Raw genomic sequence first — 17,743 nt, 5'->3', positions numbered from 1 at the left:
CTATATCAAAAAAACTTAAAACATATTTAATTGATGCAATTTTGTAAGAACAAAACTGTGGTGACATAACTGTCACCCTTGACTGATGCAGAAACCAATAGGAAAAGATGCAAAAAAATTAGATTAGTGACTTAGTTGACAAAGATCACTGAAATCTTCTCTCAGAATTAAGTGCAGTAACTTCTTCTTCAAAAAAACATAGGTCTTCTCTAAATATCACCTTGTTAAAACAAAGTTTTAACAGACTAACTGAGTGGTGTTGTTATATCTAGAGCAGCTTTTGAGAGTTCTCTACCACAAGTGCCAGAAGCCAGTAAATTAGTAAATATAAAGGTGAATGAAACAGTGCATGTTCATGTAAAAGGCAGTAAGAAAAGTCTCCTGAGGTATTGGTTTTATACTTTTTACTCAAACATTAACACAGCAATTTCATTTAAAAGGAATTAAGTCAATGCACACCCTACAGCTTTGGGTGCTGGCATCGGTTCCATTGGAAATCTCATCCAGAGAGCTCCCAAAGCTGTGCCAGAGGCACCACTGCAGTCTACTTTAAAGCTCTTCAGGTCAGCAGCACTGATAACCAGCACTAATTACCAGTACTAATTAATGTTTTTTAAATTATTAATTACTAATTACCAGTGGAAAAGGCAGAGCCAGGGACAGACATCTGTCCCCAGAAGCTGCCAGCTCTGCTCCGTGTGTGACCACAGGTGGTGACCCTGGTGCTGCAGGAGCCAGGGGAGAAAGACAAAAGGAACTGAAAGCTGTAGTGACAGCAGGCATCCACAATCCAAGTCTCATGGAAGTAACTTTAAAAGGCAGCTCTTGGAAACATGACTCACTTTCCTCCTCTGGTTTGATTCCTGCTGTAGCCAGAAGACATCAAGAGGAGGCACACAAGCATTTCTACCAAGTTAAAGGTTATGACCCTTTTATTGCCATTTTTGAAAACTGCAGCACCTGACTCAAAGAGTTATGATATTGGCTGATAGCTGCAAACCTTGGTAGCATTTCCACTATTCAAATTCACAGTGATCTTCAAGCAGAAGTGAGTATTAACAACATGAAATCCACTCATTCTATTGTTTAGGATAACAATAACTTTAACCCCTGTGGTACTCCATAAATCATGAGGGTTTTAAGTTAAACTTCCTTTTCTATAATGGTTAAGCAACATTTCTTTCATTGAGCAAAGTGTTACACATAAAAAAGGAAAAACCACCAGTATTAGATTATTATATTACTGTAAATTCCAGAATGTACTGCTATAAGAAATTCAAAACAAATTACTACAGCAACCCTTTAAATAAAAATGGGAAACAGTGCAATAGCTATTAAAGACCATCCACAAAAAATTAAGTGAAGCTGAGTTACAGACACAAGCTTCTGAAATGCTGAAACATAGTTTGCTTTGCTTTAACACTGGACAATGACTGAAAACTTCAATGAAAATTTTGTCTGGAATGTGAAACTTTACCCATGTATCTAATGGAAGATGTTAACTTTTACAATGCAAACAATTCTAATTGCACTGTCCATCATCTAATTACACTTAATTTTTTATTATGATTTTTATTATGTAGCATGAGTTATTCCACAGTGAAGTTAGGTAAAACAGCACAAAGAGTTGCCCACATTAGAACGTGGTAAGTCATGCTGTTAAACACAACCATTGAGCAAAGTGGTTTCCTTTTCATCTGTTTTATGAAATAGGTTCCTAACAAGGAAGAGTGCTCTGAGTTACAAAAATGTTATTAGGCAAGTGGGATATTAAACTTACATTCCTGCTAATGTAAAAAATCAGGTTGTGATCTAAAACCTTATTAATTCTTTAAAATCAAAATGCTTTGGAGCAGGCCCACAGATGGCGAAAAGAATATTTGTTGGACATAAATATACTCTATAAAAACCCTCCTGAAAAACAAAGATACTACAAGAAAGAAATTACCTGGAGTGTCTTGTAATGGTCTTGATGTGGAAGCACTTTTTCTTTTTTTTCCTTCAAAAAATCCATTTCTAGAGCACTATGTTTTTCCAGCAAATATTCCAATTCCTATAAAGTTTGTAAAATAAAACACTTGAAATTACAAACATCTGCAAATTTTGAAAATACAGATTCATTAAACCATTCAAACTAATTTAATTTCTGATAACTGTGACATTTGCTCTAATAATTATTCCAGAGATAAAGGGTTGTGCAAGAAAAATCTGACCGCAGTCTTTTAATTGGCACAGTATTTTACAAGTGTGAGGCATTTAAAACCCAAGGCATGTCTCATGTATAAGGAATGACCCATGTGAAGTGAACAAGGTGCCCTTTATAACATCCTCTAACTCCTTCTGAACGCTGAAGGGTTCAGGCAGCTGGACCTGTTGTCCCAGGTCCCTTCCAACTGGAACCATTCTATTCTGTTCCAATTATTTTTTATATTTTTAGTATCTTGCTCTGCCTTTCTGCTCTTGAAAAGCAGCATATTAAATGTACTGTCAGCAAATGTTTTCACTGAAAAGGCAGGAATCCTATGACATTTATGCATGTATGCAATGATCTCTATCTACATCTCCAAAATGAATAAAATCTTAAAATATTCTGGGATCTTGCAGAGAGCAACTCTGGACACCTGCCCAACAATATGAACCTATGGAGAGGAAGGAGAATAACACCACTGACAATAAACTTCGAAATTATTTGCTGTACAAAGAGCTAAAGATTTTTATTTTTCCTTCATGCAGCCATTGCTGTTGGACATTGCTGGCACCCTTTCAGTTGCTCAGGAGCAATTATTCCTCCAAGCCATGCAGGAAGCCAGTATAGAAAAAAATGACCTGCCAGGTCACTGCACAGCTATTCAAACAAAGGCATGACTGAGAGGGTCATGAGGAGGACAGAAAGAGCAGGTCTTCTTAGTTCAACCCTGCTTTTGGACAGAATAGTCAAAACAGTTTCAGAGACTTCACTGGTGAGACAGAAACAGACAGTGGAGCACCAATCTAAAGCCTCTCTCTCAACCTGTCTCCTCTTCCAGTTATTCACCCTCATTTTCATTTCCAAAAAGCTGATTTCTCCTTCCCCAGCACAGCTTGAGGCCTCCCAAGAAACAATATTAAGAATAACAGAAGTTAAACTCACTCTCCCATGCCTCAGTGACCTTTTGCTAACTCTAGATGTGTAACTGCAGGCACAGCCCTGCTTGGTGCTCATATTGGATTCAGGTCAGAAGGAATATGAAGAATTTAGCTACTAGAACTCCCATCCCCCAAAAAAAACCAAAACAAACCTCATGCTGAGAAAGCTGGTATCTTCTTTTTTTTTTTCTTCTTTGTCCCTTATTTTTTATCAGTTAGGCTAAAAAAAGTTTTGGGGTTGTTTGGTTTTTTTTTTCTGACAGTTTACGAAAATTCAGCCTAAAATAGACACCAGACCTAAAATAAAAAGTATTTCAGCTAAATTGAGTGGTGTGCCCAGTTCTGGCCAGTCTCTAGAGAGCATCCAGAAAAGGACAATGGAGATGGGGAAGGGTTTGGAGCACAAATCTGATGAGAAGAGGCTGAGGAAAAACAAAGACTCAAGGGGACTTTATCTCTTGTAGCCAGGTGGGGCTCAGGCTCTCCTCCCAGGACAAAGGGACAGGACAAGAGGAAATGGCCTCAAGCTGTGCCAGGGGAGGTTCAGGTTGGACATCATGAGGAATTTCTCCATGGAAAAGGGAGGCAGGCACAGGGAGGCGGTGGAGTCCCCATCCCTGGATGTGGCACTCAGTGCTCTGTGCTGGTGACAAGGTGGGGATCTGGCACAGATTGAACTTGATAGTCTTGGAAGTCTTTGATTCTAAATTTGGCCAGTTTCTCTGGAATTTGCCTAATTTCTATGAAAAAAATGAATTTCAAATAAATTTTAAACTTCTGCCAGTCCCACCTATATTTAATTCCTATATAAATGCCAAATGTTTTCCTTCAAAATGACTATTCATACCTTTTTGATTTTTAGCTTTTCTTCTTCAGCACTGCAGAGCCTGGTTTCAAGGTTTGCAACAGCTTGTTGAAGGCAGCTCTTGGGTTCATTTGTTCTCTTTGTCTCAACATCAGCTAAAGCCTTGTCTTCAGTTGCATTTGAAGAGGCAACTGGAACATCTGCTTGAGCCTAGTTCAGAGGAGAAAAGTGGAACTGAATCACCTCTCTCAATGCCTCAGGGAAACAACCTCTCCTTGGATTAGTCATTCCATGTTTGCAAGGAGTGCACACTGCACTCAGTGGTCACAGAGAGGGAATACAAAGGGTTTGGGCTAAAATAAATATCTAAAATAAATATCTCATCCTTAGGCTAGACTAACAGGCTAAAAGAAATCCAGACATCTCTAAACCTTTCGTGACTGCTGTTTCAGTAACTGTGGAAGTACAGAAAACAGGTGAAGCACTGATGGTAAGCCCACACTTTCAGAAAAGAACACAAATAAATTTGTTTAAGATGTTTAAAACATTTTGTAGTATAGATAACAAAATTCAAAGCTTTATTTCTCCCCTTAAAAAAAAAAAAAATAAGGGAAGGGGCAAAAACTTGTTCTTTTCACCACAAAAGAACTCCAAGGAAAGAACTGGTACATTAATTCAGCTGCCATTTTTTCAACAACCTGAAAGCCAAGCATGCTTGAGATTTGGGTGGTGAAAGGAACATCTCAGTGTCTTTATTAAAGAGAGCTTTGACTGATCTGAACTCATCCACCCCCTAGTACCCTTTATTCCAAACATACATTTAGATAATGCATGGTCTTTCCCATAAATATCTCTCAAATTATTCAAATAAAGTAACAAACAAAGCTGAGATCTTGACTGTACATGAATATATAAGATACAGCAGAGAAAGCATACAGAGAGAAAACTGCAGTTTGTGCTCTGAATTCTCCTGTAAGAAGGAAAGGGGAGCCATATGTGCCAATTCCATGTCTGAGTACTACTCAAGATTAGAGTCTGGCACCACCAAAAACTGTGAGTATGGAACCTGTAACAGGGAAGGATTTTTTTACCTGAAACCTCAAGAGGCTTTGGAGATAGAATTATAAAATACAGTTCTACTAACACCGCCCTCTAATAGGTATAAGAATATTTTATTTTAGTTTTCTGCCCACCTTTTTCCTTTTGCTTACTCCTTAGTGCAAAGCCATCTCCATCTCAAAATAATGTTAAAGGACCTGCTCTCAACTCCCTTCAGCAGGACTTGCTGATAAAGCTTTTTAATCTGGACTATTTCCTGCATTACAGAGAATTTATAGAATAATGGGTCTCTCAGTAGCTGAACAGAACAAGATGAGAAAAACTGAAACATGAACCACAACTAGAATTTGCACACGCACTTAGTCTGAAGTAGCAAAGTGTATTTTTTATTTTTCTGTTGGATTACCTAACTAAATTACTTTATAGTTTTAAAAAATACCCCTAAGCCTTAGTGTTCTGGAATAACCCAAGTGCTCTTTCCAGAGAACACAAAAGCTGAAATTGCTGGCCTAGCTCAAACGAGAAAGGTTGAAGGTTATTCACTGTTCGCCAAAATTTAAAAAGGCAGGATCTGTGGTGGCTGAAGAAAATCACTTTTTGATCAGACTTCCAGTAAAAGAAATTTACTTATCAAAACTTTGTCAAAGAGCCAGATGAAGAGCCTTCAACACAGAAAATTACTGTGGCTGGCATAAGTCAAAAAAGAAAACAAACACTCCTCCCTCTCAAGAAACAAAAACCCATAATTTTTGGATTTATACATTTCTTTGATATCATTTGCATCTGGGCACATCTCTTCCTTTCTTTGTATAGGCTTTCCACAGAACAACTGCCTGGGTACAAACACAAAATGGTAACTTATTAATTAATTAATTCAAAATTTGTGCCACAGACTTTCTGGAAGTGTGAACATACAGATGCCCCTCAAAAGAAAATTATAAGGCTCAGTTAAACCAAAACCTGTATTTTGTGAATTTTGTTTAAATAGCTCTAAAGAAATGAATTTAAATGATCAGAAATTGAAAATCTGACTTAATCATGAAATTCAGCTTTCACCAGGAGCAGCCTTAAGAATTGATAAGTCTAACTGAAGAAGAAAAAACCAAGGAAGTGCTGGAAACAGGAGGCTTTGGAGTTGACAAATAGCCCAAAACACTGATTGCTACAGAGTGAGAAAGAGCCTTTTCTAATTGAAGTATGTGCTACCCCACGTCCTGAAACAAGGAAGTTTACAATGAATTAACATGTCCAAATGGGGGTCACTGCAATTAATGGCAGTAAAAAATTCAGTAGGGTTAATATATTTAAGTCTCATCTGCAGAAGCTCTTGTGATTCTGATAGAATTCCTATGATAATCTCCAGGCAGAAAGGCTTTCTCTCTCCTTGCTCACCTAGTTTTTTAGTTGAAAACTAAATATTTTCACACCCCAGAAAGAAATAAAGCTCAGTTCTCAGCAGCAGAGATTAAGAAGCCACAACTAGACCACCAAAAAAAAATCTACTTTAAAAGTAATGGGGAAAAAACAAAGTAAAGCAATTTAACCCCCTCTAAAATTAATATAAATATAATTAGGTAAAGATTAAATGTTAACTATTTAATCATAGAATGGTTTGGATGGGAAGGGACCTTGAAGATCATCTTATCTCAATGCTCTGGCATGGGCAGGGATGGGATTCCTTTCACTAGACCAGGTTGCTCAGAGGCCCATCCTTGAAAATCCTAAAAATCTAGTTGAGAAAACATACAAGTATGACAAGCTTTAACAGGTTTTTTTGAGACAACCTTCCTGCTGAAATTTCCTTCATACATGGAAAGAAATGAGCATGGAAATCACCATCAGCATGCCTTTAACTTTTAATAACTCCAATACAGTTATCTCTCTTGCAGTTCAGATCAAAGTAGTATGGTTTCTATCACTTATAGGTTTCATAAACAATCTAAAAATCATTTTACTTCAAAGTCTGCATCACAGAAATCCAAGGACCTTTTGCCCTTAAAAAGCATTTCCACCTAAATGTGCACAGAAAAGATGCAAAACTGATATTTATTCCATTGAGTGCTCACACTGAAGATCAGAAATTTACCTGCTCTTCAGGAACAGCTGGATTTATCACACCCTTGCCTGTTTGAATAACAGTTGCCACATTGTCACTTGATAAAATGAAAGGGTCAGAAGGAAGCAGGCAGGAAGAAGGCACAGAGTGCTCCAGGAGAACATCAGCAGATCTATGGACTTCGGGTACTAGAAACAGAAAGCACACACAATATGAAGAAACACCCAAAAATTAGTTTTGTGTCTGGAGTCCATGCCTAGAAAAACCCATCACAAGTCTAGTCATACCAATGTAAGCTTATGTACCTCTTATAATTCAACTTCACTGAAAAGTAATTCACTTAAAGTGCCTGTGTTTTTCAGTAGTATCAACTTAAGGACAATCAAAATCATAATAAATTTAGACTTACACAATAAATTCAGTCACAATAAATTTACACAGAGGTTTTACAAGACGGCAGCTCTCAAATGGATCAGTTTTAACTCTGTCTCTTTTGATTCACACAGCCTTACAGCTTCAGCATGATCTGTAATCAGTTTCAATCAACAGGAAAAGTATACTCATAATTTCCCAAGTTTTATACATTTTTAAGTTAAAAAAATCCACAACAGTCTTAGAAGCCACATACAAACAGCTTGTCAAGACACACAATAAAACAGCTTTATATTTTTTTAAGAGATAAAAAGACAACAAAGTAAATAAGTCTCTAGCTAATAAACTTGAAGTGGAATCAACTCTGGACCGAGCATTCTTCTATACCAAATTACAGTTATGCTATAAAAACCTTCAATCAGCATTACCAACCCAGCACAACAGAAAATCTTGGTTTAAAAAAAAGACATAAACTAAACAAATGAAATACAAAGAAAGAAAAAGAGAAAGTTTTGCATACATTGGTAATTTAACAGCGAAGTCCTGCAAACTTTGACACCGTCATCTCCAGGTGTGTCTTCGCAATAGGCAAAAAAGCACATCCAAATTTTTTCAGAAAAAGCAGCTCCCACTATTATTACAACTCTGACAACATGTAAAAGATGCCACTAGCCAGGCTCAGCCTCTGGATATCTCTTCTTCACACAGTACAAACCAGAGTATATAAACAGCCTCAAGGCATTTGAAAAACACACTAATCCCTGAATCCAGGCACTCTGTCCCATCTTCTTCAGGTGCCAGTTCTAGGATTCAGGTATAGTACAGAGGAACATGCAAACCACATTGAATGAGAAGAAGAAAGAAAATACACCATGAGGCAGAAAAGTATCAGTAAGGTAACTGCAATGATAGTAGATCTGGACGTGGCCAAAAAAATTGGAAAAAAAAAAAATCACAGTCCAGCAGAAGATGGAAACTTGGCTAAAAAGCAAACAGAATGGGGACCAGTATAGGTAACTGCATTTTAACAGTTAACTTTTCTCCAGAGCTGGAAACAGGACTTTTATGGCTTTCTTTTAAGTACCTTAAGATAAAACTCCCCTCCCATTCCAAATGTCTCCTTTCAAAGGCAGCTCCCAATAAAAATTATCTACTCTGTTCAAGTGGCAATGAAGTGACATAGAAGATGATCTCTTTGTATCTAAACAAACCTTAAATCTTCAGCTTGATGCTATCACTTAATGTCCTTAGTCTCAGTTTTAAATCAATTTCCACCTGATTGAAAAACAGCTAAAATAATATACCAGGCAATTTCTGACCATGATCCTTGGCAATTTCTGACCATGATGAGAGTGTTCAACGTTTGGTGAGGATTACCATAGCACAGGCATAGTTCACATATAAATAATTTATCACAAAAGTAAAAACAGCCATGGAGACTGGGCACATATTTTAGGGTGTCCAATCCTAGAGATAAAACTCCATTTTTCAGGTAGTAGAGTTTTATGTGGAATCTTTTACAATCAGGTGAAGCTTTCAGTAGTTTTATTATAGTAATGAATGCTTTGCATCTTGAAGGGGAGAAAATAAACCAGAAAGAAAATCTCCACTCCTTAAGTTGTCAAAATGAAGCCTAGGAAATGAGGAGCAACCACTGGTGAGCATTTCTGAACATTTTGGTTTAAAGTTTTCAACTAAACACATGACCTTGCAGAAGACAAGAAAAGGTGGCAACTCTCCAAGGTATCAAACATCTTTTTTTACAAAACCTTCTTTTCACTTTTCAGCAATGCTAAAGATTGATAAATTAGACATTCCTAGAACTGCATGTGCTATGTCTGTAATCCAAGCTCTCTTAATTCATTCCTCTTGTGTATATACTGGTGAAATTGTGTTTAATTCAGCTCAAAATTCGCTTATAAAGAGAACTCCTAAATCATTCCTGCTTACCATGCCTTAGCTACCATAACGAAACAGTTTCACAACCCCTGAAACAAAAACTTGCCTCTGTTGGAACTACCAGACCTGACTTCAACAGGCTAAGTCTGATGAATTTTCAAATAAATTTATTGTTCAATGATCAGAGCTGCAGCACTGTAGAGAAAAGAAGCATTCACACAATTACAGGTATATCAAAAGTCATACACCTGAAAAGGCTGAAATAGGATGCAGATATAATTAGTTGCCAGAATTGTACCTTAAAAGTATCTAAAAATTTCTGAAGCCTAGGCTTCCCAATATTAAGAATATTCTGTCATAATTTTCTATGTAAGAACTGCCAGAACCGTGCAGTTTGTTAATAGCAGCAGAGATCAGGGGCAGCCTGCAATCTTGCTAATGCAAGGAAAATTCTGTCTTTATGCTGGTAATGCAGCTTAAACAATTATTAAAATTTCCTGGGGCATCAGAAATTCTGAAAACAAAACCAAATGGATGAAGATGAACTGTTAAGTCAACATTCCAATTGAGTCTTATCCTTCATACTGTGTTTCAGAACGAAGACATGAAATATCAAATGTATCACATGGGTAATATTTACTGACTGGATGTTAGTTATATCTAGCAATTAAGAAGAAATATGACAGCAGGGCTCTGAGAAAAAGACCATATAAAAATTATTTGACATATTTTTGTAGATGGTTGCAAACGACTTGTAGTACAGTTCCCCTACATGTAGGTTTCAGCTGTTAAAAATGAAAAACACCTCAGAAACAAAATCAAATTTCCTTCCACAACTCTCCTTTCTTGATTTTATAATTAAAGGACACTTTCAGTTATACTGCATACACTGAAAACTAAATCCCTGAATATTTTCATTAAAAGTAAAATTCAGGTAGAAAGTTTGAGTTTAAAACTGGTTTTGTGACCACAGTGGGAAAAACCACTCTGTTGCACTCTCAAGATGATTTCTGGTAACTTTTCCCCACATTTTATTCCTCCAAGGCCACACTATTCTAGAAGAAAAGGAATTGCATCTACTATCCTCACATTTTAAATCTACAGCCACGTGGTCCATACTACCAAAACAACAGTAAGAAGCCCAAGACCAATTTCAAAGGCAAAAATTGCAATGAAGTCACCATTGAGGCCTTAGAAATAATTTCTGAATTCTGCCTGCACACTGAAAAATACAGCCACAGGCTTCAGTGTTTTGTTTTGTAACTTCCAAACAGCAGACATGGAGGAAATTCACAAGATTAAGAACTCCTCTGGAACATTTATCAAATCTTGTGGGTATGCAATGTTATCACCCCCTGAATTTATCAAAATCACCCCAATAGCCCCATAATACATTTGAATTTTCCAGCAAGACTTACTAAGAAATTTCTAGGGTAAGAAAGTTACATGTTTATATACACATAACATTGGGCAGACAATTCAGTTATTTCTGTTACTAAAAACATCCACCTACAAGTCAATGCCCAAGAAGCACTTGGCCAATACTATTAAAACCTGGCCTATTGCAATAAACTAATTTATTTACAGCAATATTTGCATGAAAAAGTCACATAAAGATTCTACAGTAACAAAATATCCAGAACAAAGGAGTTTTCATTTTGAAATGCTTAAAATACCTTGGTATAACTTATCCTAGACTTCTGTGTCACTTGAAATCATACAAAAAACTTCTGTGTTATGTACAAATAATTTCAATTCTACACACTTTAAAGGATTTTAATTGGACTTCACTGACAGACACTGCACAGCTCTATTGGATTTAATTTATTAAACACACTAAAACATGCTACTGAATTTCAGCAGCATTTTTAAATATCAGTCAAAATGACAAGATGAATAATAAAGTTATTTGGAAAAATATTGTTTATTTAGTATTTGTTTTCCTCTGTTTCAATGACAAATAAAACTAATTATTCTGTAAGAGATAAAAGCTAGAAATAAATTAATAAAAACATTTTAAGAGCATGATTTATAGAGAGCTCATGTTAAGAAAAATCCCTGCCTTATTTTACAAAATTTATTCTTCACAACAATACAATGTGGGTTGTTGGTCATTTTTTCCTGGTGCACCAAACGTGCTGTTGTGCTTTGTGAAAAGAGTGAAATCTAGACCACAAGAAAATCAGTTAAGACCTCCATAATATTTTTTGTTCCACTGATAATATTAATTTATCAATAATCTTCTATCAATTTCCTAAAATCCAGACAGGCACCAGGCACTTGTATAAATTAACACAACAGTTACCTAATGTTTCTGCTTCTGCTTGAGATAAAGAATATGTAATATATTTTTCAACTATATAAATTGCTTCAGTAAAAACAAGGATTCTCTTCCCCAAAGCAAGTAAAAGACTTCATCACAATCCCATTTTTAACTTTTTCTGTTTTCCCACAATTTGCAACAGATCTTCCACACTCAGTAGAAAAGAATAACCTTTGAATGAAGAACTTTCATTCCTTGTCTACTGTATAAACTGAATTTCTCTTTCATTGCTCAATAAAGTTTAACTTTGAGAAGTGCAGCTTCCCAAAATAATTGCTCAGGAACATCCTTATGATCAAGTTTTGACTGCTGGCTATTCTTTTATTGTGCATTGTTTTACTGTATACATCCTTCTAAGCCCTGATATTTACAGTGAGGACATAAAGAAAGTAGTAGAAAATTAAGATTTTTTTTTACAGTGATTCTGTCGATACCTGTAGGAAATGCTGCCCAAGCAATAGCAGGAGATGTGGTCTGCTTTTCACCATTTCCAAACTCATAACTCTCTGCTGCCTGGAAACAACAAGAAACCATTATATATTTTACACAATGCTATAAATGTCCATAAAATACTTGAAAATTGTTAAATTTCAAAGCAAAGTTATCCAAACAGCATACCTCAAATCCTCCAAAGTCATCATCATCCATCTTTCAGCAGGCACTGGAACACAAAAGAAATCTTGATTTTAAAACATTTTCATAACCTCATCCCCTGCTCGCTCAGAAATGAGCATTCAGTCCTTCCCTCCAGTCCCATCTGCGTAGCCCAACTGAAGTCTCCAAGATTTGTAAGCCCTAAAACAGATCAAGGGGCCTAAATAAGAACTTTTTCACACAGAGGATGCAAGGCCAAGAATTGCAAGATATCGCTTAAGAAGCGCTTTTTTATTGATCGAGCAAAAACCAAACATTGGGTGTTTTACAACAGAACTTAAATAACTTCAGGGGAAAACATAAGCACTGCCCATCAACATAGTCCAACATGTTTTGAAAGCAAAAATGCAGGAAAAGTTTCCTCATAGAGGAAAATATGAAGATGTCACCTAAATGTTGTATCTAAATATTTCAGGTATAGCAAACAGGTCACCAGTACCTCAATAAATGGTACTAGTACCATCAAATAATCTAGTCTGGATATATACATATAGAATAAACAAATAAATACATAAATATGTCTAGGAAATAGGATTTCTGACCACCAGATTCCAAAATGAAGGGTTATCTTCACTCGTAAGGAAAACAATCTATCTTAATGCAGTCGTGATCTACCATGGACCTTGTATAGTTTTGTGTTTATGATTTAAAGCACAAAAAATATTTTCCATTGTTAAGTTGCTTTTCCAAATCAGCATTGTGATTAAATCCAAAAAGATTTCCTGCTTCTCCCATATCTTCTTAGCTGTCTGGCAACATCAGAACAAACTGCAGCTTGGAAAAAAACTGCGGCGAATTTCTGGAAATTCTTCTGCTACCACAGAGGTCCGTCCCTAGGTTTCATGGAGGGAGTGATTAAGATTTTACAAACTGATCAGCATTTTTGACTTGCAGCCCTGAATTCTGTGGCATTTGGATATATTTATAGTTAAATTGCAGTTCCTTTTAAAAAAAAAAAAAAAGCAGGCAAAGTTACTCAGCTAATGAAACTAACTCAAGATATACAAAGCTGTTGAAAGAAAGGTATTATGTATTAATAAAATATATATATATATCTGTAATTCTGAGAGGTAAATGAAGGATGATCCAAAAAACCTATAAGGACTTTATAGGATGTTAAAATGTTTATAAAGCTAACTGACTTCAGTTAAAACAGTCTATAGGATGGATAAACTTTCATTACTGCAGAAAAGATGGAAAGGGACTGTTTACAAGAGATTTACAAGAGGTTCAGATTGGATATCAGGAAGAAATTTTTCCCTGTGATGGTGTTGAGGCCCTGGCACAGGGTGCCCAGAGAGGTTTTGGCTGCCCCATCCCTGGAAATGCCCAAGGCCAGGCTGGATGGGGCTTGGAGCAACCTGGGCTGGTGGAAGACACCCCTGCCATGGGACTGGGTGATCCTTAAGGTCCCTTCCACCCAAACCCCTGTGATTCAATGACAAATCATCACTATCACAGTGTAACTACAAATATTTGTCTAAATTGAAGTATTGTTCTATAGCCTCATGTGGTATCAGAACTAAGTATCTTTCTAGGGACTAGGAGGGGTTTTGTTGGCTCTGTGTCAGTTGGGTTTTGTGTCGGTTGGGTTTTGGATTTAGCTGGATCATTTTCCAAGAGACAAAGAAGGTAATTGAGTATTTTTCCAATCAGTGTTAAGGTTAATTGGTCAAACATTCATGCAGTCTATCAACATTCAGAGCTTTAACACACACAGCTCAAGAATGCAGCAAGTGTGTGCACAAATGATGGATGGAGATTGTGTGGACAGCACAGGACTGCAGATGGAGACAGCACAGACTGAGAATGTCACTGTATTCATGCCACATTCTGGGGAAAACCACCCAAACCAGACTGAGGATTGACACAATCACTGCACAACCCAGAGTTCAGGCACCAGGCAGAGCAGCCAGCTGGAGAAAGTGAGCCTTTAGAAAGGCAAACAGGTATTTGATCTATCTTATCTGCAATACATTCTGTATCACATCAACAGGTCTTACAGGCTCTACACAAAGTTCCTTCAAAGCAGATTTTCTCCACAAAGTGCATGAGACATTATTCCCATCATCTGAGAACTGGCTCTGTCTCAACCAGGGAAATTACATTCAGCACTGTATTTTAAAAACACAAACTGGAACAAGTTCAGAGGAGTTCAACAAGAATTAAAGCAATTTTGGAAAGGCATGCTAAAATGGAGAGTCTCTAAAAAAATAAAAGGCAAACAAAAATAGAAAATATGTAAAATCATGTTCTAAGAAGTGATTAACTACTTTGATTTCTCTTCAAATACAACACTGACCTGAGGCAGTAAAGACAGAAGGCCCTGAAAGGAAAACATGTGAGGATTTCCATTTCTCCTTCAAGAGCATTTATAAGAAACTATGCATAAATAAAACGGAGCTTTTGATAGAGAAAAAGAATGTAGGGCAGAAGAAAAACTGGAGACCAACCTGTTATTGAATCCATCATCCTTTTTTACTGCATTTCATATACAGTTTTTTAAGCCTGGTAACAATCCCAGGACTATTCTGACCTAAGATTACCTTTACCCCACAAGTTTTAAACACAGACATTTTGTGGCTGTAACAGCGTGATTAATTTATGAATTATTCCACATATCACTCCAATGGAACAAAAGATAAACAAACCCCCCAGGAACTCTCTGTAGTACCAATGGTGTTTTCACACCTAGATGATAATCCTCTAATTCCCAGTTCTTCAGAAACCCCACAGGAATTCCAGGCCAAGTGATTCGCCCCCAGGTGAGTGAATTCTAGGTCTGTGTGCTCTTTAGCTGTGTATAATATATATTCATACATGTGCATGCACCTCTGTTTCTAAAGGAAATCCTGATTTTTTTCCATGCTTTGATTGCTGTGGACAAAAAAAACCCCTAAAAATACCAGAAACTGGTAAACTCAATGTGTGTCATAAATATGCAGGCAGCAGATTAGGATAGAAAGCATGGAATAAATCCTGAGGGATGCTGATATAAGGCACTTCAAAAACTCAGAGTCTGAGGTTCTCTTCAGAGAATGTTGGTGCAAGAGCTCTTGTTAGGCAATGCATTTCCCAAAATATGATCTCTTCTTGCATAAAAAGGGAGCCTTCTGCAAGGAAAAAGGCCACATCAATGCTATGGGAAATGTTTAGAAAAAGAAATATGAGACATTCACAGTCCTCAAAGTACATGTGCATTTAGCTCTAAAAATGTATTAATAATGCATTATAAATTTGACTGATAACAATGCCGAAAATCTGACCAAATACAAAATTCCTCAATTCTATCCCTTATTTTCATTATGTAAATGCATTTCTGGTACAAATAAATAACAGAAGTAGCCTAACACCTCTCCTTAGAACTGCAAAAAATCTGGGAGCAAGTTCTTTTAATCAACCATCTATTCCAAAATGGGGAATCAGACTTTTCTTTCCTCACTGGGTAGGAAATTATTTGTGGCACCAGAACAGGAAAGAATACATTAAGTGCTGACAATCTCCAGGATTTGGAAAATACCAGAAAAAGACAAAACAACCCACACAGTCTTACCATGACTAAATGTGGTCTCTTGAAATATGCCCGATACTGGAATTAAGTAACTGTAAAATTGGGCAACAAGAAGTCAACCTCAAAATTACAGAGTCATAGAAATTATGGTTGGAAAAGACACAGTAGGTCATCCAGCCCAGGTCATTTCCAAAACATTGCAGTTCTCAGACAGCCATGTCCTAAAAGGCTTGAGAAGCCCTCCAGTCACATGCCATGAAAGGAAGGAAACTTTCCACGGACAAGGAATATGCAAGCCACTGAATTTTGAGAAGGTTTTATCAACAAGCTTGAATCCACCAAATGGAACAGTGAATTCTGCCAAAATTCAGACCAGCAGGTCATCCAACCCAAGCTCCAGCTCAAAGCAGGGTCAACACTGCATTTCAATGCTCAAGGCTTTCTCCTGCATGGGTGGTAAGGCTGCATGATGGATTTATTCAGAAGCTCACAAGATTTCCTGTGCCAAATCCAGTCACCAAAGCCTGGCCAGCAGCTTAAAACAGCTCATGAGAACTTTGTGAAATGTGCTTACCTAACACACACACCAAAAGCATGTTTTTATACACAGGAAGATCAAGAGCCCTTACCAAGAAATAAGGCAGAAAAATGTAAGCTGGGGGAAAAAAGCTTTTCTATTCCAACAGTTAGGGGGAGAAAGAACATTGTAATCCCACCAGAAATCCTGGTATTCTTCATATGCAAAAGGCAGAAGTGGTGGAAAGACCAAATGGTGAATTAGGAAGAATTTCTCATTCACATCCACCTCTGATAAGTGAGAATTCAAATTAATCAAGTTTTGATAACCTAAATTTGCCTAGGTAATAGAGATCTGATTCTGCCAGGTACAATCAAGTGACTTCTGTACAACCTGGCCTGTAAGTCTGAGCTTGAGGCCGAATTTTGTACATTTTAGTGGAACAACTGACAGAATATACAGCTTTTGTTTTGTCAGAATGGTGTGTGTGGAGCCCTGAGGGTGGGGCTGCTGCATCTGTATTTCTGGCAGACCCCAGGGTAACTTCCTATCTGTGACAACCTATCAGTTTTACTTTCATTCCTATATTTCCTAAATGCCTCATCTAATGTGTTCAGTCCAGGATAGGCTTATTAGTTGTTCCTTGACAGGACACTATATAGGCAACAGCCTTTGAAGAATAAATCTTTGGCCAAAACTGCAGGTTCCAAAAAGTCTACTCAGGATAAGCATGAGATGTAAAAAAAAATAAAATTAAATAAAATAAAGAAAACAAAAAGAAAAAAAAAAAACAATAAAACAAAACTAAAAAGACATCATTTAGAAAGCATGTACAGTGGCAATACCTTTGTGATAAAGAGCAGGGGAGATGACAAATTTTTGTATCACCAAGATCTAACTAGCTCACATGCACTTTTCCCCATGGCATTCACCAAAACTCCAAGTATTCCTTACAAATTTTAAAATTCAGGAACAAACTTCCTTCTTTTTATCCGGCTGATACAGGCTTTCCTCCTGCTCTATACAAATTACAGCTGCAGGATAAGCATTTGGCATCTTAAGAACTTATAATAGTATAACTAAGCCATTAATTGGAAGGTCTTTTCTAACCTAAATTATTCTCTGATTTCACTACCAGTACTGACTCAATAATCACTTAGTACATTACTTAATGTTAAAACTTTTCTAATAGAAAAAAAACCCAAAAAACCCAAAAAAGCCAGCAGTTGCACACCCATCTATTTTGCAGTAGTAGTTGCTTATATTACAATTTATTCCATTCAAATTTATGGTATTTTTAAGAAAATATTAAAGCCTGGCCCATTGTAATGAATTTTCTTCCACAGCCCAAATAATGCAGCTCAACATTAAAGTAATCACAATTTAGTTTGCAAAGTCTTTCAGGACAACTCATACAACCC

At 36.8% G+C, this 17,743-nt stretch overlaps 1 protein-coding gene across 1 annotated transcript in view; it reads right to left on the bottom strand.

Moving 5' to 3' along the window:
* The window catches only part of CCDC91 (coiled-coil domain containing 91), a 112,185-nt gene that overhangs the window by 77,202 nt on the left and 17,240 nt on the right, over nucleotides 1-17,743 (bottom strand). Inside the window, exons 2-6 of the mRNA XM_058805474.1 lie at nucleotides 12,259-12,301; nucleotides 12,075-12,153; nucleotides 7,077-7,234; nucleotides 3,974-4,141; nucleotides 1,949-2,053 (exon numbers count right to left, since the gene is read on the bottom strand). Coding sequence (XP_058661457.1) covers nucleotides 1,949-2,053; nucleotides 3,974-4,141; nucleotides 7,077-7,234; nucleotides 12,075-12,153; nucleotides 12,259-12,288 — 540 coding nt within the window. The 5' untranslated portion in view covers nucleotides 12,289-12,301. The remainder of the gene's footprint in view (nucleotides 1-1,948; nucleotides 2,054-3,973; nucleotides 4,142-7,076; nucleotides 7,235-12,074; nucleotides 12,154-12,258; nucleotides 12,302-17,743) is intronic.

The sequence above is a fragment of the Ammospiza caudacuta genome, chromosome 5 (assembly GCF_027887145.1).
Source record: "Ammospiza caudacuta isolate bAmmCau1 chromosome 5, bAmmCau1.pri, whole genome shotgun sequence".
Classification (NCBI taxonomy): Eukaryota; Metazoa; Chordata; class Aves; order Passeriformes; family Passerellidae; genus Ammospiza; species Ammospiza caudacuta.
This window is presented reverse-complemented; position numbering and strand designations above follow the sequence as displayed.